Consider the following 22,292-nt stretch of genomic DNA (forward strand, 5'->3'; position numbering starts at 1 on the left):
CGATACTATGTATTGCAATAATGAAGATAAAGTTTAAAATCACATGACACTGATATTAGTGCTCGCCTCGCCCGCCGCCGCTGCCATTCCGGTGTAGCGCGGCCCTAAGAAATTTCTTACAAGAGAGCGCTGCGGTGCAACTAGTGTTGCCAACTCTTTGTTTCTTCATATATATATTAAATTGTATTATTTATGATTATATCGGACGATAAAATCGCAGCTGTGTCATGTGTGCAAGGAATCGCGACGCATTATCGCAATATGTTAAATAAATAAATTATCGACCGATAATATCGCGCCTGTCTGCGAGAGGCTTTACCATTTGACCGTGATTAGTAATTGATTACTGATTACCGATTTGGAAAATTTATTTCAGCGCCTACTCTTTTTGACAGACTGTAAGTTTATGTTATCAGTAAATTATGAAACTTATCAGTAATTTATTTTTATAGTATCGTATTTTTTGAGAAGTGTTTTTGATGGGGTTAAAATCGATTTTATCTAAGATTTTATCCCACTCATCGATAGTTCCTCCCTATCCCTATCCTACGAAGTCCGACCTCCTCCTCCTCTCTAGTCTACGGTGGCTGTCATTTTCCAAATTTTCAATTTCCATTGACACAAGGAGTAGTAAACCAGCTGTGAGATTACAAAAATTGCGTCTTTGTCTTCGATACTATCATTAAATCTTGTGGTTACTAAGAATCTTTATTTACAATCGATAGAAGATCATAAAAAGATCAACCACCATGGCTTACGCTTATCTGTTCAAATACATCATCATCGGTGACACAGGTATTGATTTTATTTCCTGATATCTTTTTTGCTCCTGTAAATTTTGGCTAGCTTATGTGCCTTTGTCTATAATTGTGTCTGAAAAGTAATGTACTCGTATGCAAAGTCTTGTGTACAACACAGTGTGTCGTAATATGTTGTGTTTTTTGTTACCACAAATTGGCAATTATTAGCATAAACTTGTCAGTCCCCGCCTACGCATTTACGTATTTTTTCGTTATCCTTATCACGCAAAATTGATTTTTGCTTCCCTTACTTTTCAGAGGCTTAGATATATAAGCTAAAATACTGCTAAATGTTTTGCCAGAATGTGTCTCAAGGATTTTCTTTGTTTTTGTTATTGTTCACCTTCTTATACTAGACTTTGTTGATTACCTATTAACTTATCACGACACTAAAACAAGCAATTTCTTTAAAATTAGATTAATTTTTCTGTCTTGTCTTCAGAGTTTTAACATGACTGAAAAATGGTTGATCGAAATGAGGCCAAGTTTATGTTATGACATTGCTTTGTTTACATTATAAAAGTAAAAAAGAGACTTCCACATAATTCTTTATACTTATATATGGATATAATTAATTGAAAAGGACATCTGAATTCTCATAGGAAAGTACACAATCCTATAATTCCTATCCCTTTAACAGTCTACAAAGCTATGTTTATTATAAGACCATCTTTTTCATACAATTTTTTTTTCTCTAATTTAATCTGGTTTTTTCATACAATATATTATATATATTTTACAGGTGTAGGTAAATCCTGCCTACTGCTTCAGTTCACAGACAAGAGATTTCAACCTGTGCATGACTTGACTATTGGTGTTGAGTTCGGAGCCCGTATGATCACAATTGACGGTAAACAAATTAAACTGCAAATCTGGGATACAGCAGGACAAGAAGCATTCAGGTAAATGCAGATTTTATGACCCTTTAAAAAGATAAAGATCTAGGATTTATTATTCTAACTGTCTTAGGTGACCACTAACATGTCTTATGTGTATGGTCCTCAATATACAGCATGACTGGTGGGACATGTTCAATACTCTAGGATATGATATTTGATTTGATTGATATTTGATAATATACTTTTGATTTTGATTTGGCTATTATATTAGTTAAAAAAAATATATCAATTGATCACTGAGTAAATGTAGCTTAAAGTTAAATAATTATTTACCCAACGCATGGACACCGCGCGCGGGAGGGGCATCGCGGGGCGCATGCTGCCGGGCGGCCGCATAGTAATTTACTAAGTGTCCATGATTCATTTATTTAAAGGGAAATTTGGTCAAAAATTAAGTACCTAATTTTATTGATAAATTATAATGAGAATTGAGTACCGAGTACTCTCCTTAAGTATTGATCATGTCTCACCAGTCATGCTGTATAAGTGCACTGCTGAGAATTTAGATCCACTATAATTTTTATATTAGTGAAAGTACAGACAAACAGAAAAATGTAATGCTGCTTAGGACAATTACAGTATAAAAAAAACACTAAAACTTATTTCACACTGTAATTTTAATTCAAATAACTGAGATCTTTGCTCATTAGTGATATCAAAGTACAATTTATTAATTGCTGAGTCATTGGAATATTGCTCATAATCATATTCATTTGAACTATATGAGACACTGTCTGCACTTTAGTTGTTAATTTATATAAAATAAAAGAAAATTATATATTGACTGCATATAAGAAACCCATCTATTTTGGTTGAGTTCAACCAACACCTTATATTATGCATTATTGATGTGTTATATTTTCCTAAACATCAGATTTTAATTTAATCCATGGATTATAATTTAAAAGCATATTGTTAGTGTATTTTACATGGCCTATTTAATTGTACCAAATGTAAATACGGCTTTATAAATGATATTGTGTAAATGTTTATGTCCACTTGGTCTCCTAGCATAATGATTAATGACTCGAAACTCAACTTTATTTATTACACTCTGGCTTGTTATATACTAGATACATTTTTCCATTTAAAACTTGTAACAGAAATTTTATACTAGACAGATTGTATGATTTAGCTTATAAGCTTTACATTATATTATTACAAGATTGCATGAAATGTTATACAATCACAATAATATTATTATGATTAAGTAATATTTTTTTTTTCATAAATAAATTCACTTGATCATTAGATGTCTATAACATTGTTAGAAAAAATTCGTTGACCCACACTTGTCTGCTTCCTCTTAATTTTTTTTAAATTTTCCAGATCAATCACTCGCTCATACTACAGGGGCGCTGCAGGGGCGTTACTAGTATATGATATCACACGGCGGGAAACATTCAACCACTTGACCACATGGCTAGAAGACGCGCGCCAGCACTCCAACTCCAATATGGTCATCATGTTGATTGGTAACAAAAGGTAATTTGGGCCCTGTAAGCTTATGCCTGAATGGACACTAGATAAAGTGGAAGGGGTGATGATTTTGGATCATTAATAATAATAATAATAATAAACATTTATTCAACAAAGTACACAGTACACTACAATAGAACAAAGCACACAACAATAAAGACAGAGAAAGAAAAAAAAAAAAGACATGCATACTATAAGCCTAACCACATAATAGGTATACTTACACTTAATTCGAATTTTAACACAAACAAAATTTTACAAATAATTTACACAAGTACATAATATTTTTGTGGTGCGGCACGGATTGAGTGCTTCGGTATAAGGCAGTGCAGTGCGAAAAGTTGTTGAATAGGACTCCACTCAGGTAATGACCTTGGTACAGGATAACTGTACCACGATCCCTGGTATTATGTGGATCCTTGTGACTGCCAGGCGTTTGACAGACACACAACACACAGCATAATATATAACATAAACTAGATAAAAAATTTATAGTAATAAATAATTCATATTCTTAGAATGTAAAAAAAAAATAATAATAATAATAACCTATTAACCTATTAATTTGTATTATTCCCTCGATCGTGGGAAACAAGACACAATAGATATTCAATTGTTTCGCGACCGCATGTGGCCAATTGGGGCAATGCGAAGAAGTTGTGACTGCAGCATACTGAATTCTGTCGTCCTGATGACGCATTTTGATCTCGCTCTTCTTTATCATCATCACCATGAACATATAACATGAACCTATTGCTGTCCACTATATTTTAATAATCCCCCAACAAATGCCAACCATTCTGTTTTTGAGCAGCCCTCATCGAACCGTCAAATCATCCGACTATCGAGCTCCAAGGCATCCCACGTCAATCATATTCACCACCCCAACATTTACTACTTCTTTTTCCTCCAGCGATTTAGAATCCCGCCGCGAAGTAAAGAAGGAGGAGGGCGAGGCTTTCGCGCGGGAACACGGGCTAGTGTTCATGGAGACATCAGCGAAGACAGCAGCTAATGTCGAGGAGGCCTTCATCAACACCGCCAAAGAGATCTACGAAAAGATACAGGAGGGTGTCTTCGATATTAACAATGAGGTATGTTGTCTATGGTACTGATGTTGCTTTGTTAGAGGGCTTGAGTATCTATCTAATAGCTTACACGACTCTTATCTTAGGAGTCAACTACAATGTGTGACAATGAATCAGTGCCTTGAGGAAATAATCAAATAATGATAATTTGATGTTATACAAATCCTTGGGATGTGTAACCAAAACTTAAACATTTTTTTTTTAATTTATTTAACCTCCTTCATTCACTGGCAAATCTCCACGCTGACACCAAAAACAAAATTTGCAGGCGAACGGCATCAAGATCGGCCCCCAGCACGGAGGCGCGGGCGCGGGGGGAGCGAGTGCGGGCGCGGGGGGCGCGCCGCCCGGCGGCTGCTGTTAGGTGCTGCAGTGCACACGCTGAACACGAACAGAGGTGAGATAATACCACAGTATTCTTTTTGGAACAAAGTTCCTTATCGCGCGTTGCGAAAGGGGGCTAGACGGAACGACACTTTTTGACCGACACTTATTTCAAATACCTGCGAAGTAGGGGGCAGAGGGCGTTGATGTGGCGATGACGTCAACTGGTGAGAAATTAAAACTTTGTTCCATCCGGGTGTCCCTTGACACCTCTCAAGTTTTTTATTATTATTTTGAAATAAGGGGACAAACGAGCAAATCACCTGATGGAAGGCAACTATTGTCAACTGTTCAACTTAGATAACTTTTTCTTTTACAGATGGTATACAGCTGTGTGCAGATAACATCAATATAAAACTGCATGTATTTCTACTAGTTTTATTTTAATGCTACATTATAGGTTGCATCTTGAAACGACTTACACTCATCAACTGTGCTTCGAGTCTATAAAACAATAATATTGACCATAATATGAATCTGGAAGATTAGAAAAAATTGTGAGCGCTAAAAATTTTGTCACTTGAGGCGAAATGTAATCCAATGACTGCTATGTGATTTTCAACTCTGCTGCATAAACCCAAAGTGTTTTGAATGCTCTGGTCTTCCAGATTAAAGATCATATTTATAGTTCCAGTCTAAACAACTGAGATTTGTAACGTAATAAAAGGCAAATGCACAATAGACGCGGCGCAAATATTATTTGGCACGTTACAGTCAATTTATTTATTTGATATTAAAAAAATTATGAACAACGATACTACATAACCGTGTTAAAAGTCATAGAAGTTATTTATCCCTTGATTTTCAGGGGTCAAAGATAACTGGACCTTACACATTTGGACTAAAGCCAAGCATCTACACATGTAGAAATTCTGCCAATTTTACCTATCACTTCTCTGTCTTCTACACGCTGCTTATTATTTTCGCTGTGAATGAAAGATAAGTAGAGATAGGTCATGGCTTACGAATAATAAAAACTTAAAAAGAAGAGTAACTGTCAAAAAATTTGTCCACGAGTCTACAAAATGTGACCCGAATACTTTATGCATGTATTCGGTACACAATTTTGTGTAAATAAAGAAGTAACAATTATTAATGTCAACGGCTTTATTTCGTAAAGAGTGTTAGTGTGTCGTTGCTATTGCCATATTTTAGTGTGCGAAAAGGAACCAAATTCAAAACGGTTGAAGTATAGGAGTTACGTTTCCTTAGTTTTTATTATTCGTAGGTCATGGCCGATTATATCTACGTGTAACAGCCAGTCCACACGGCGCGTTGCGTCGTTGAGGCATTTCTAAATCTGTACTGAATTAACAGATTTCAATTGCGTGAGATGTCTTGCAAATCTGTCAAATCTATACAAATTTAGAAATGCATATATCTACGACGTAACGCTGACGCAACCATAAAGTTAATATACCTAGCGGAATAGAGCAACAATCTCGAGCTGTCAAACGAAACCGAAATTGGTTTTCATCTGTTTGAAAAATATGTGTACGTATACACTTACACAAGCATGATTGAACATGAATTCTATGAGATTAAATTGTCAACGTGCGGCACGTGCCGACTGGACGTCAAAAAAAAGAGTGCTGCTGTCATGTATCACACGTCACGATACTTTATGGATGCAACGCGCCGTGTGGACTGGCTCTTAAGCGACCAGGCTATACAATATAATATATCAAAGAGAATGTAATCACTACGTATACAGTCTGTCAAAAAAGTCATGAAATTAAAAAGTGGCAACATCATACTGTCATCCCTTTCAAATCAATCTAAGAAAAAAGGGATGACACTACGATGTTGCCACTTTTTAATTTCATGACTTTTTTGACAGACTGTACATATTATTGGCTTTGAGTGACGAATAATACTGTGCCGCGTTGTATTTCAAATATGCTACGACAGTTCAGTTGATTGAGCTAAATGAGAACTGATTTGAAGGTGTGATAACGGCTAAGATTCGCCTACCTACGGTAAAGTTATAAAGTAATTTAATCTCATTATAATTAAAGGTATGCTGTATAATGCCTGCAAGTAAGATAATTTAGATCTTAAAAATGTCTCCTCCTTTTTAAATCTTTGTTCTACCTAACATGCCAATAGAGAATCTTCGCAGTTTCTAAACCCACAGTAGAATCAAACTTTTCAAGAGTTTTCGATCCGCAAATACTTAACTACTTGGACTAAGTATATTTTCATAACTACGCATATTGACTTAGATGTAACTTACCACAATAAGGGGGATATTAGATTATCATATAACATATTGGATCCGAGATCATTGAGTCAATGATATTAGATAATGTAATATAGACATATGATTCATTTCTTCCTTGATCATAGATTTTTGACATTTGCTGAGAGATTGGATCCAATACGGTCATAGAAATAGGTGTTGCCAGTTATTTAATATAAAAAAGAGTTTTTAATTTCTTGTTCGTTAATATGTTTCAAATAATGTAATGTAATTATTTTTCTAATTATATACTTGGATAATCTTGCTGAAATAACAAAAAACAAGCCATATTAAAAATGATGATGTCTTTTGACAAATCAAATTCTCTGAGATCTAGTAACCCTGACGTCAATACCTGTCAGCGTTAGCGCTCTCCATTGGCTATTGAAACCACATAATATGACGTAAAATAAGATCAATGAAATATGATAATGTAATGTGCAGATATGATCAAATGATCATATATATTGGATCCTATATATGATCATAGAAATGATCCAATATATATGATAATGTAATACCCCCCTAAGTATTGAGTTTTGAGGAATAAAAGGGTATTTTTATACTACCCCCTTTTGATATGAAAGATGGAGAGTGCAAATTGTTACGTAATGTCAAAATTATTTCTAATTTGCTTTTTTGTGCTTTTGCTTGTTCAAAGTTATATTATGAACTTCTAATATAAATATATGGAGTGTTTTATCGTTGTTTTAAAGTGCGTGTGGTCCTTTCATTAAATTAGTTTCAATAGACAAAGGTTACATATTTTTTTTTATATGAATTTTAAGCAGAAACATAGTACTATGTAATATGTTTTCTTACAATTGTGACAAACAGTAGACCTACTACGAAACTATTTTGAGACTCAATCAATCGAACGAGAATGCCGCGTCCTGCTCTAACAACGTCATTTCACGTTTGTTAGAGCAGGACGCATTCTCGCCTGATTGTTTGAGTCTCAAAACAGTTTCATGGTACAAGGCCAGGTTTAAATTGTAATAAACAAGTTATTTTTAAGAGCAGCTAGAGCTCTATGTAATCACATTTTAATAGTGAGATGTATATTTTTTTTAATATAAGTTTTATTGAAACAATTGACTTAAATTTTACTTTTATTGTGAATACAAAGGATACAATATGTTTTACAGTTATGCTTGCAAGGTAATTGATTCAATGGGTAATATAAGTTTAGCACATTAATAATGTAGTCAAAATATTTTATAAGACAATGTCATATGCGAACATTTGTAAGGCATAACTTGAAAAGTAAATGTTAAAAAAATATATACAGTGTTTTCTTTTACACTCTTTCTACATCTTTGTTATTCGATTATTAGTTAATTTAAAAGTACAAATAATATCAGATATCAAATTCTAAAACTTTAAGGGCCTGTTTCACCACTTTCTGATAAAGTTCCGAATAGGCTATTCACAACTTTTTTGACATATTCTACATACTTGATCTGTCAAGTTAATTGGTGGATAGCCTATTTGTCACTTAGTCTTATCAGGAAGTGGTGAAACAGGCCCTAACCCACCTAATATTATAAATATTTACACTACAAATATTATAATAATAATCAAGGTCTGTTGCCTTTGTGTGTCAAGTGTCTTACCCAATCTGCTAGAAAATATAAGCACAGCATACACAGCATGCATTGTAAATTTATTTGTTGTCTATTAAGTAGGTGAAGTGTTTATTGTCTTGTTTCATAAATTACTTTTTTTCTTGAAGTTCTAACAAAAATAGCAACTTTTTACAATTGGAATTGCATCAAAATGTCAAAATAGGCAAAGAGTGACTTACATGGTGTTAGAACTGCAATGACGGTTTAGGATTTTTTGAAGAATATTATTCTTCTTCATTACTTAGTAAAAATCCCTCATTATAAAATATCAGCAACATTCTGACTTTACAAAATATATAAAGACATTCTCAGCCCAGCTGTTTTATGTTCATTTTGATTACATGTTAACATTTCATAAACTTTAAAATCTTAGATAAAGTCTGTTAAAAAAAGTGAAGAAATTAAAAAGTGGCAACATTGTAGTGTCATCCCTTTCAAATCAATCTAAGAAAAATGCTAAAAGGGATGACACTACGATGTTGCCACATTTTAATTTCTTCACTTTTTTGACAGACTATAATTTATTTCTACAAATACCAAAGTCCATTTTAAAATAACTTAAAAATATTTCACTCTGTCTCTTGGGTTTCACGTAAAAGGTATGGGAGTGAAATTTCATTTAAAACTGTAAATACTGAATTAACAATTTCCGGTGTCTTCATTTTAACTACTCCTGTGTTTTTAACTTCTGACTTTGATAGAATCACATCACAAAGATCAAACATTGATATGTTGAGAGTTGTTGTCACATATAATTGGTTTTGGAGAATTTGATAAGCGAGGTGAATAAGCTCTGCATATGTGCTGTTCTCCTCTTGTATGCTGAAAGAGACAACCAAAAGATAAATTAATGTATAAAAATTTAAAAGGGAAAAGGATAAAACACTACTTGACCAATTCTTAGGATATATTTTATCCTCTATTTAGGGGACCCATTGCTTGAGAGTTGAGACCACAGTAGTAGAAAACAGTTAAACAACTGTTTGCAGTTTCTACTACTGCCAGTAATTTTTGTAAGCTATATATACCAAAAACTAAATTATATAGAAACATATTTATGGGCTATACAGGGTGCAATTAAACTTTTTTTTAGGGCTTAGGTATCATCAGGAGAGTCCATTTAACCAAAAAAATAAGGTGGTAATTTTTGGCGGCGGTGGGTTGAGCGGGGGTGACGCGAGGGGTAGCGCCAGGAAGGTGGGAGCCACGCGCCGGTGACGCGTAGTGTCCATTAATTGTTTTTTAGGATAACTGAAACTAACATTTTAGTACTGAGTTATTATAGAAGAAAAAATAATATGTGTATTTTTATTTTTAAAAAGAAACAATATATCGAAATTTGGCCAGAAGGTTTAATTGCACCCTGTATTTACATAAGCAGTCAATCAATTTTCAAATGTCTTTGTTGATAGTTTTGAGTTTTAATTGAGGTTGTATAGATTATTCTAATCATAATGAAAATAAATGGGTAGTACCTGTTCCATATTGCATGTACATCACCTACTTCAAATGTTACCGTTATCTTGTCATTAAAATTTGCTTGAGGAGTTTTGTAGTTGAACACAAACGGATCAGTACTCCGTGAAGTGGCACTTTCAACAAAATTGAAGGCAAATTGTAGTAACTGAAACTGATACAATTTCATGGTTAAAAAAATAGTAAAGGAATTAACATTCTGTTGCAAAATATTTGTTCTGTGAAAAGTTACCTCTGTAAAACTGTATTGCTTAATATTGCAGTCAAACATGTTCTGCAGACGTTTCTTGACTTCGTTGCCAACTTTTACTTCTCCATGCTCCAACATGTATGGTAAGTGCACAGCATTATTCACAAATACATTTTGACCCCATGAAATTAGAATAGCTGTATATACCACTTTTTCTTTGTCACTCCCTTGAGAAGTAGACACTGTAATCTTAAAAAAATATAGAACAAAATATTGTAATTTTATTTGAGTAAGCAGGTTCAGATCATGGATTCAGCCAATTCAACAAGAGATGTAAGAACTAATGCAATAGAAGAAATATTTGCATTGGAATGAGCTGGAAACTATTGCACTGATTTTCATATTATTAGGCACAGATAAACACACGGCTACCCAAACTGTGCGTCACAGGGTCCCAGACTGTCACACTGTCCCAGGGGCGTCGCATGTCAACACAACCAAATTGAGTGAGTGCATTATGTCAATCATACATCCCGGGAATCCCGGGCAGTCTACGTCCCCGGTTTCAGGAGCTATGCTCAGAAAAGCAAGCACAGCCTTCATATTAGCCAGCCTTGCTGGCTTTAATATCTTTCATAAATATCTCTTTTAATTTGTATGCTTATGTTTTGATTGGGTCATTATTTCGTAATAAAATTATAAATATCCAAATAGTGTTTATATGATAACCTATGTAGGCTGGTTCTAAAATTAGAAAGTATTTTTGGGGGCTGGATTGAGGGGCGTCGTAAAGAAATGGCAAAGTCCCAAGGGTGTCACAGTACAAATAAGTTTGGGAAGCCCTGGATTAACAGTATAATTAAATTATATATTATATAAAATATAATTTATAAAATTAAAAGTAAGTTAACAGTTTACAATAAGAAAGGACGTAGGCTTCATCAAGGCCAAATAAATGATTTTTCCTGAAATTACAAGTCTTCTGTAAATTTTGGGAGCTACAACTAGTGTTTCTTAAACATACCATTAAGCTGTTAGGGTCATTTTCAGCGTATCTGAGGTGTTCAGCATTTTCTATGACAACATTATACTTTGTAGTCGAAGCTGAGATGCAATTAATGGCTAGAATTTGTCGAATCGTCGAAGCATATTGTTTGAGCTGTAACTCACTGTACTGCAAATTATACATTGGAGATACTCTGCATATGCGCCAGTAAGATTCATTGTATATGGCTGTAATAAAATATTATCTAAGTTAAAAAACAACATCATAAGAGCTAAATATTATGCAAATTATCAAAATATTTTGTTTACCTGCAAGGGGATCATTGATCACTTGATTTCTCGTCATTTTTACGGGATAACCTAAATCTATTATAGTTTTATTTTGTAATATATTATATTAAATACGCACAGTTTTCATTAAAATAATGAAATAACTAGGTACTATAATTGTGTTAAAATTTTAAAATAGCACCGACCGTTTGAACTTCGAGAATGTATCGCACAGATTACTAGATGTATCGGTCTTCTTCTTCTTTTGGCGTAAGCAAAGAGAATGTCATATACTACGTAATGGCGGCTCTCGACATAGGCGAACGCGTTGGCCAACGCGTCTGCAGACGCGTTGGCCCAATGTGTAGAACGGGCGTTCGCGCGTTGGCCGTAGGTATTTAGACGTTGGCCAACGCGTGAACGCCCGTTCTACACATTGGTTGGCCAACGCGTTCGCCTATGTCGAGAGCCGCCATATCAAGATGTCGGACTTAGAAGAAAAAAAATTAACATTTTTTTTTAAATTGAAACTAAAGTTAAAATTTTTAAGTGCAAAACCTTCCACTCTAAACATACCAACAATTAAAAAAAAAAAGAAATGAGCTCAAATAAATGTTTTATTTCAATAAAAATTATTTTACATAGCTAAATAAACACAAAACAATAGAACAGATTTAATCCACAAGGTTTAGGCAACAAATCCGTCCGCTGTTTACACTCCGATTCCGATCCAGTGGACGCGCATCTTTATACATACACACATAAGTATTATTACTTTGTTTTGTTACACCCTGTAGGTACATACGACAGCTGAAATCTATCGCGTAGGCTCAGGCCAGCTGTATACCACCTCACTTGATCAGAGGATTTTCCCTTAGTGGCCGCACCTCTCATAATCCCTTCCTTCTCCTCCTCCTTAAATCTCCTTAACAACCATTGCCTGCAGACTAAAATGTTGCAAACTTGTACAGGGACCTAAAAATCTGAAATTAATGAAAAGTTTTTCATTTACTACATTTCCATACATAAATTATTATAGTTAATGACCTTAACGTGCAATTAATTACTACAATAAATCAATAGACGGCTGATTCTCCAAACCGCAATATTTAGTTGTCCGGACGTATAAACTACCCGCAGAGTTACATATGTAGACCTTTGTATTTTTTTATAGTAATTTAAGGTGTGCTCTAATTGGGCCACTTAGGTTCTGTAGAAAAACTTAATTGTAAATATAATTAAAATTAATTAAAAGGTCGAAAAATTGATTCCCTGGACGTGTCCTGTCCCCAGAATTCACTATAAATTCCCAAAAAAATCCCACAAATACGATGAAATTCTAATTTCAAAGTAAATAAATCGTAAGAGTATAAACAAAATATTTATAAAATAATTGTATATAAACGTATATATCGTTATATAAATAGAAAAAGACATTTTAAGATTTGTCCTGGCTCACATAGTGATTACCTATACGCTTCACTTGGAGGCTCGTACCTCCCCAGTTATAAGAAGCACGTGGTTGCGGTTGCGCAGGGCGGGAGGTTCGGTAGCCCTCTAAACATCATGGAAGGAGGTCACACAATTCGTAGCTCCGTTTCCGAGTTACAAAGGAAAATATCTGATTCCCTCAACCTTGGTTCCTTACACAATTGATTCTCTATTCGCTAATTATAATGTCATTTCCAAAGTTAAGTTTGCTTAGACACGATGTAAACGACGATAATGAGTATGGTTTTTAGTTAGACTACACACACACTGGCAAAATTAGCGGAACATAGGTAAAAAGGGCCAAAACTTGAACTCAAGTGGGTCGGGCTTTCTGAAAGGCTTTTTTATAGCTTCTAAGCTCATTCAAGAAATAAAATATTGAACAAAACTGGCAAGTTGACAGGTTTTTATAGCAATTATGCCCTAATAAGTGTTTTTCGATTATTGACGTTGTAAGTGTTCCTGATAAGAATGGCGTTTTAGCGGGGTGCAAGGTATGCTCAGCTCATTTGATTGTTTGGTTTTTGGAAGAACACATTGCTTAGATACAAAATTAGTGATTTCCCAGCATCTGCGACAGCTAGAGCTGTAACCACGATAGAGAAAGGTCACACCTACCGTTCGGTCAGTCAGGCCTTAGGTGTGTCGGCTTCCGTGGTTCATCGTAACTTTCAACGCTTCAGAGAGACTGGATCTTACGTTCGGAGACGAGAACAAGGCAGATATCGGGTGACAATGGTTCAGGATGACCATTTTGTAAGGAAACAAAACTTAAGAAATCGACCTCAAACTGCTATGCAGACACGAAACCTGTCGGAACAGGTCCAAGATGAACGTGTAAGTGATTGTACAGTAAGAAGAAGACTCAAAGAAGTTAAATTAAACTCAAAAGTGCCAGCAAGGGCACCAAAACTTGAGACAGGACACCGAAGAGCCAGGCTAAGATTTGCGCGTGAACATCAAAATTAGACAAGTGAGTGAAATCTTGTGCTGTACAGTGATGGGAGCAAATTCTGTGTACATTGTATTGACAGGCGATAAAGAATGTGGATAAATCATAAGGAAAGCTACAGGCCATCAAACTTACCGGAAACAGTGGCCTATGATTCAGGCTTCGTAATGGTTTGGAGTTGCATATGATTTGGAGCCCGCATGGAGCTGATGATTATAGATGATGGTACTTTGACAGTACAGGGCTTTAGCACCGACATCCTGGAACTGCATGGTGTGCCTTTTACACAGTTTTAGGTAGTAATTTCAATTTTATGTGCGTCCATAGAGTAAGAAAATCGGGCATTATTACCTAAACGATGCTGGCGTAGCCCAGGTGGAGAGGCCAGCGTGGTCTAGGGATGTAGATCCGATTGAAGACGTGTGGCATATCAATGGGTGAACGGTACGAGTTAAAACTCCAGCTCCAAAATGTGTCCAGGAGCTCGAGTTGGCGCTACTGGAGGAGTAGGAGAATATCCCACAGGAAATGATTGACAATTAAAATGCAAGCATGGAATGGCGTATCCAGGCCCTCTTGAGATCCATAGAAGGCATTAAACGCTTTTAACATGGCATTTCTTTAATAAAAATGGAGAATTTATCTTAAAAACTTACTACTGAAATTTCAAAGATTTTCTTAAGTTTTTGATTTTTGCTATTTTTTTTTTATTTTTCACGTTTTTATGCCACAAATTTATATAAAATTTATTGTTTAATAATCAATTAGTAAATAAATAAATAAATATATAAAAATCAGTGAACAATTAAAAAAAAAATGAAAATTTTGTTATGTTCCTCTAATTTTGCCGGTGTGTTTATTTATTGTTTAACCTAGGTGCACAGTTTTTGTACACCTCAGAAAAAACTAACTTTTTATTGATTCCCTCTACATACATTTTGATGATTCCCTGGGTATTTTTACATTTATTTATCTAATTAGTACATATGTTTATTTTTATTAAAATAAATTACATTATCTTCATATACTGATACAAATGAATGACACCAATAAGTAAAATATTAAAAAAAAAAAATCTTAAAGTCAAAATATTTCAAATAAATTTATTTTCCATTCATTGTATTTGGTTTTAACGACCAAGTTTAGTTTGTAGACAATTTTATACATGTTTATATTTAAATTGAACATGTTTATTTAGCTGAAAAAACTTTTATCTATTAGCTTTGTTGATTCCCTAGGTTAGAAAAATTTAAATCAAAATATCTTCTAAAATTGTGAAGTGAAAAAGGGGCCAAATAGATAATTATTTTTATAATTCACTTAAAAATAATATGCGATTATTGATTTTAAAAATATGCAGAAATAAAAATGTACCAGGGAATCAACTAAATAATCCAAATCCGGAGAAATGCCCAGACACATTTCAACATTTTTGAAATTAACTGCATACATATTGATACATTATAATATTTTCCATGAAATAATAATCTCTTTTTCATATTATTTTAGTAATATGAAAAAGATAGTATATATAGTATATATAGTATAATATATAATATAAAAAATAAAAAGATAGTATAGATAGTATATATAGTAGAAGTAAATTATTATACAAATATGCAAATAATCACTATGACATACTTTGTATTAGAACACGGTATGACATAGTTATGTTTTGCTTCAATTTATCAATTTACGGTTATATTTACATTTTACAATGGCTTACCTTTTGTTTTTCAATAATTAATCCACTAATTTACAATTTTTGAAAGAGTTGCTACAAAATAATTGTCACTAACTGAAAATCGAACTTTGAGTTTTAAACTTCTTCTTCGTCTTTTTTATCAACCAATCACAGTCGATCTTGCTTAAAAATTGCACAGATTATCCAACTTAATTTTGTTGCTACGTTTAAATTTGGAACCCAATTTTTTTTTGTTCGGAAGTTTCACCCACCTGCGGCATAAGCCTCCCCATTTATGGAGTTGCCAGCGTCAGAGTTATACTAGTAATCTGCGGTCAGAGTACTCTATGAGGCATTTTCATGAAGGTTTATTCCTATATCCTATATCCTTAATCTATGGGCATTTTCCTATTTTTTAAATTTGATTGTCAAACAGTTTCCATTTTAGTAACTAGATGGCGTATGGGTAGACAACTATCGGTAATACCAGCGAATACCATCAACAATTGGTATAAAACTGAGCAAAATAATGTAAAATTTGATACATTTCAATTTGAAAAAGACACAATAATATTCCAATGAATAGGATAATAAAGTTATTATAACGATGTTTTAGCTAAAACTCACGGAAGAAATAGCCCTATTTACCGATATTCATACCAAATGTCACAGGAATTATAAATTTTGGTTTTGACAACATTTTACCTGCACTTTTGCACGATAACGGATATTTAATGGTGTTAGCGGATGTCAATGGACAAGCTACATGATATTATATTTATTTAAATCAATCAGTATATTATGTTAGTCACTATATATAATTTTAATAAGTGATTATTATATTTTAAATATTAATAAGTAAGGTACTTGATTTTGACAATTGGTTAGTTATAAATGGGCGGGAGGATTATTTACTTCCGTTATAACTTCCTCTTCTCATATTATCTAAAATAATATGAGAAGTACATTAATTAATATTTAGAATTATGTACTTAACTTATTCTTAGCCATTCTTAATTTTAATGTATTTCTTTATGATTTTGCTATATTTGAATTGTCAACGGAAGTTCGTTTCTTTTGTGTAAAATGGTATAAAAGCCAGCCATATTGCATTGATTGATTCATTCTGTAATTAACTTCGAGACATGTAAGGTGAAACTCTGCTCGAATAAATATCGCTCAATGTATAATTCAAGACTTTTATTATTCTCTAACATCTCAGAAGTGGGATTATTTCAAAAATGTCCGGTCCTTATGCTGCGGGACTTGGCAACCGGAGAAGAACGCCCAGACTTGCTCAGACTCTCTGTGATTGACAGCGAAGAAAGTGATTTTTTTTCTTTTTTTGAACATAAACAACAGTGATTGTGATATGTGAACCAGTGATAAAACGACGCAGAATTACCTACTTAAGCTGATGCAGAAGTGATACCAAAGTTTGAACCAGAAGACGACGCTTGTAATGTAGCTACATGGCTGCATAAAATCGACCATTTACGGAACAGTACCTACCGATACCGATCGACAGTTCATCATGCAAATGCGTTTACGTGGGTCCGCTAGACAATGACTGCCTTGAAGCTATGATGATTCAAACGAAGACTGAAAGTGGGCTGCGGGACGATGACCAAATATTACCACGATAAGTCTCTCTGCTTAAGAAATGCAACATCCAGGGCGAGCATGCAATATCTTGCGTCATAAGAGGGTTACCGAATGAACTACAAGCCAATGCGAAAGTCTACTTGGAGGAAAGGTGCAAGTGATGGAAAATCGACAGCAGCTCTCCAGCCAAGAATAAACGCTGCTACAATTGTCGAACTTTTCAACGCCTCTGTCATGCGGCGGCTAACTGCTGGTTTGCGAGTACAGCAGGAACAACTCGGCAACCGCAGATTTCAACACAAGTAAGTAACACTTTTATACTTCAAGTAATATCTTAGTAAATAATAATATTTGCAAAAAAAAAATGTGGGTAGGAGCCAATGAACAAGAATAATGAAAATGAAATCTAAAGTTGACTATAAAATAGAGCAAGTGTGTCTTAGTGACCATGTAGAGACTGTTCAACAACTGCCAAGTGACATAGACTTAATTATTGGCCAATCAATGATCAACCAGCTTGGTATTAGTTACTACCATAGACATAATATATGGTTACTACCATAGACATAATATAATGCTAAAGACCAACAAAGAGTGCGAGAGAGAAGAAAATCCTTTATGGAATTATAACAAGATGAAAAGAGAGAGGCAGTCTAATGAAAATTGTAACAACTTTTATTTGACAGGTCGTCAAAAGTCGTCAATCGTTTTTATGCCCTTTCGGTATTTGCAATTTATTATTTAAATCGTATGTTATTTTCAACAAATACTATTATATATAACAATAATAACTTGTGCTGTGAGTGATTGCAGTGTAAATCATAGGAATAATCCTGAAAAATATACATTTCACCCGTAATTAATCTTCATGTCCTAATTGCTACGATGTGTTTATTTTTGCTATATTCTGGTCTTTAGTTCTCTATTTCAAATAAAATATTGTGAATCCTCCCTTTTACTTTCATATTTTGCGTAACTAAAGGTACTATTGTTCCTATATTACACAAATTTTGAAGAAAAATTTTTCATCAAAATTTCTTACATATACGCTAGTGCTTGAATCAAATTTATCGATATGCTTATCGATATTTTACAATAACATAAATCTAAAATAAAAATCATTTACCTTTATATATTTTATCACCTTAAGCCCGGCCGCACATTATCCGAAATTTCTGATCAGAAAAATTCGGACGCCCGGCGGAACGCACTCTGTTCATACATTTTGTTGTAGACCCATCATACTAAAAGAATTTCGAAGAGTTATAAGTTGCTGTTATACCTATTCTGTCAGAGAACTGGCGATTAGGTTAGCTGGTACCGATTGCAAAATAATGAAGATTGAGAACAGAATATACTGAGTTCAGAATAAGAATTATTTAATACTTTTTAGTTCATTTAAGTATAATATTACTATTGTCATTGCCTTGGAAGTCGGTTTTAATTTTTTGTTTAAAAATAATAATTTTACTCATTTTAGCTGTCCTCGTTTTCTATACTTACAGTTGGTGTTTTAAAAAATCAAAATCAAAATTGCTTTATTTCTGAACAAATCTAAAATAAAATATATTTTCAGAATACATGGTGCCTACCACCGGTTCGGTAACTAAGCCGACGAGAAGAACCGGCGTAAGAAACTCGCACGCCCACTTTTTACCAAAAAAAGTGAGAAAAAAAATAATCTTTTAAAACAAAATTTACAATGCTGTAACTAAAAATTATACAATGTAAACATAGATAGATACATAATAATTGTAAGTCATGTAGAAGTAGCCTTGCAAGCAGTCATTCAGCATTCTACTCCCAAGATGTGCCATCAATTATGAAATCATTTTGGCTTTGGCACAAAACGTTCTTTGACTACTTTTTTTAATTTATTAATCGAAAGATTTTGAACGTTTTCTGGGACCATATGTTCCCATTTGAATCTCAAGGAGTCACTTCGATTTTTCCATCACCAGACCACCACTTTTGTGAACATGATACCTACTCGGAACAATACAATGTACAGCAAAAGAAAAAATTTGAAAATCGGTTCATAAACGGCAGAGTAATCGTTGAACATACATAAAAATATATCCACAGGCGAACGTCTAGACTCCTCCTGTTTGGAAGTCGGTTCAAAATAATTGTAATAAAATATTATGATATTTTATAATATGTATTTAATTTAAAAGAAAATATAATATACTATGTGTGTTGTTTACTTTCAACGTTTACTTTCAATGTAAGGACTGATTTACCAGATAGATTTTACCTGAGTAATAAATAAGTAACTTTTTAATGTGTTAAGTGTAAATTATATGAAATACGATTGAAAAATGAAAGCGCGGTTTTTGTTAAAAATAATCCTGAATTATTTGAGACCTTTGCTTCTATTCCACGGAATCGAAGACACAATAATAGATTAAGAAGTATTAAGGCCAATACCGAATTAATGCACAGAAGTATATTCTGCATGGCAATTCAAATATTCAATAAAATACCGGAGCAAATAAAACTTTTACAAATTGGACAATTCAAAAAACTTTTAAAGGAATATTTGATAGACAAATGTTATTACTCTGTTAGAGACTTTTTAAATTCACAATAACTATACTTACTAAACATTTTATACATAAATTTATTGGATTTTTTAAATTTTTAATCTAAATTTAATATATTAACATAATATGATTATTTATTTTTAAGTAGGAATTTTAATAATTACATTTTTTTATTTTATGTTATTGACAATGAATTATATTTGCTATTTGGATTTATTTATTTTTTGACATTATTTAAAGAAAGTGCTGACAATAATAATTATCTATCATGTAATAAACCCAAAATGATTAATTATAAGAAGAAATAAAAATGTAATTTGTAACGCATATTTGACATTTAGTTAAACAAAAAATATAATTATTACGGTGACAATATTCACACACCAATGTAATGGTATGATGTGTAGGTACGTACCAATGATTAAACCATCTTTGTAAAACCACATCAAGTGAATAAATGATTATTATTATTATTATTATTATTATTGAAAAATCATTCCAAAAGAAAATGTGTATCTACTTTTCAATCGTCACCTTTTTTTGCCAATTAAAATTTATGATACCTAATTTGAAATACAAATCTATCAAAGTTGCATATTATTTATTTCTTATAGAAACTCAGGTAAAATAACTCGAACGGACTAAACTATCGATTGCAAAATACTATACTATCGATTGTAAAATATACATCACTAGCACACGCACACATTGACAGATCAAAAATGGTCACGCATTTTCGAGTTGTCAGGTGGTCTTTACGACAGTATATATTATGTCTATGGTTACTACAGCAAATTCTGCCACTTTTACTGAGACTTATAATTTGTTTGACAGTTACAAACAGCTGACAAATATAAGTGATAGATTTAGGTGATAGATATAACTAAAATGTTTTGCTGAAACGTGATACAATTTCACCTAAAAATAGTTGCTGTAATATTGATGTAATTGTAGATATCGATCCAAATGAGAAACAATTCAATGGAACAAATCCAGTTTATGTGCTATATAATTCCTATATTTGTGTTATATAATTCCTGGAGGAGCTGTCATTTAAAGGTTATAAATATTGATGTAATTGAAATAACTTGGCCTGCAATATACGTTAATTGCCCGGGCTGAAATTATTAATATTATCGACTCGAATACCTCTACTGAAAATATGACTTTATCGATTGAAACACAAATAGCATTGAATCGGGAATTAGAGGGTTTAGGTAAGGTAATTGGTGAAAGTTTAGACAAAAAAAAGATGATGATATTAGATAGACAAAAACATTTATTCACTAGGGATACAAAAGATTTAGGGTACACAGATTTATTACAAATGGAAATAAAAACTGATAAAGTCGTACTTGGTTAGCTCTATAGGATATGTCTTAAAAAGAAAATGCAATAGTTGATGAAAATATTAACGATCTTTTGGAAGCTGGTATCATACGTCGCTCTATATCTGAATATGCTAGTCCAGTGATTCTAGTTAAAAAAAAGGTGAAGGTTACAGGCTGTGTATTGATTACCGAAATTTAAATTCAGACACTCAAAGATACTCATATTGAGGACCAAGTGACAAAATTGTGTGGCTGTGGTCTCCAGGTTAACACGGATGCTAGAAAACTAGGTTTAGGGGGTATACTAATACAAATACAGCAGGCCGGCACATTTAAACCTACAGCCTATTTTGGTAGTCACATCTAAAGAACGGTTTTACTATAGTTCGAGTTAAAAACATTAGCTGTTGTGGAATCTTCGGAATTTGCAGCGTTATGCACAATCCTTAGCAAAAGATCTTGCTCCTTGTATTGCTCTATGGTGGCTTAGCATACAAGATTATGACCTGCAAATTGAGTATCATCCAGGGAATAGAATGAGACATGTAGACGCTCTTAGTAGGAATCCCGGTCACGAAACAGTATACTTACGTCATTAAGGAAACTGATTGGTAACTAACATTTGGATATTAATTTACAAAATATTATTTCTCAGTTAAAGGGATACGAACCGATACCCTGATAATATAGTGATTAATTTTTAGGTAATTAAAGAGGATATAGTGTTCCGAAAAAACTCAAATGGAGAACGATTTGTTGTTCCCAAATTGGCAAAATATGGCTTATTGCAGAAGTATGACCCCTGACATGAAAGACCATAGAATTAGAACGTATTTTGATATCGTTGTGAATGACACCCTGGGTTCGACGACATTTTTGGTTTCCTAAAATGACCCGATATAATAAGGAAATTCATCAATTCCTGTATTCAATGTGTTTTCGGTAAGGGTAAGTATGGAAAATCTGGAGGAGAAAATTTACATCCTATAGGAAAAGTACCTGTACCTATGCACACCGTTTATGCCGACCACTTAGGATCATTTGTAAGACTAGGACAGCTGTGTGATCAAAACCTTAAATCAACACAATAATAATATTATCTATAGGATGGCTGTGTGATCAAATTCATAGTAATATTATTATCTATAAAGGATGGCTGTGTGATCAAATCCTAAAATCAACACAATAATAATATTATCTATAGGATGGCTGTGTGATCAAA

General features: G+C 33.4%; 2 protein-coding genes and 1 long non-coding RNA gene across 4 annotated transcripts; 2 read left to right on the forward strand and 1 right to left on the reverse strand.

The window, feature by feature from the left end:
* The first annotated feature begins 593 nt into the window (after positions 1-593).
* On the forward strand, positions 594-5,016 carry LOC121737022 (ras-related protein Rab-2A). Of its 2 annotated transcripts, XM_042128544.1 has the most exons (7): positions 594-795; positions 1,543-1,702; positions 3,029-3,184; positions 4,092-4,272; positions 4,535-4,657; positions 4,746-4,754; positions 4,966-5,016. In XM_042128544.1, exons 1-5 carry the CDS (start codon positions 750-752, stop codon positions 4,628-4,630), a joined length of 639 nt encoding a protein of 212 aa, XP_041984478.1. In that variant the 5' UTR covers positions 594-749; the 3' UTR covers positions 4,631-4,657; positions 4,746-4,754; positions 4,966-5,016. The 2 variants fall into 2 exon arrangements, with proteins under 2 accessions (XP_041984478.1, XP_041984477.1); XM_042128543.1 differs by lacking the exon at positions 4,746-4,754 and having other exon boundaries at positions 595-795; positions 4,535-4,663; positions 4,970-5,016.
* Positions 5,017-8,992: 3,976 nt separating this feature from the next.
* On the reverse strand, positions 8,993-11,580 carry LOC121737020. Its single transcript, XM_042128541.1, has 5 exons — positions 11,501-11,580; positions 11,211-11,419; positions 10,229-10,435; positions 9,996-10,150; positions 8,993-9,342 (listed from the first exon to the last, which is right to left on the reverse strand). The coding sequence occupies exons 1-5, from the start codon at positions 11,535-11,537 to the stop codon at positions 9,090-9,092; spliced, it is 861 nt and encodes a 286-aa protein (XP_041984475.1). The 5' UTR covers positions 11,538-11,580; the 3' UTR covers positions 8,993-9,089.
* LOC121737025 lies at positions 11,227-21,231 on the forward strand. Its single transcript, XR_006037092.1, has 3 exons — positions 11,227-11,280; positions 17,650-17,652; positions 21,220-21,231. It is a non-coding gene; the product is annotated as an uncharacterized LOC121737025 (long non-coding RNA).
* The last annotated feature ends 1,061 nt before the right edge of the window (positions 21,232-22,292 follow it).

This window comes from Aricia agestis, chromosome 20 (genome assembly GCF_905147365.1).
Source record: "Aricia agestis chromosome 20, ilAriAges1.1, whole genome shotgun sequence".
Classification (NCBI taxonomy): domain Eukaryota; kingdom Metazoa; phylum Arthropoda; class Insecta; order Lepidoptera; family Lycaenidae; genus Aricia; species Aricia agestis.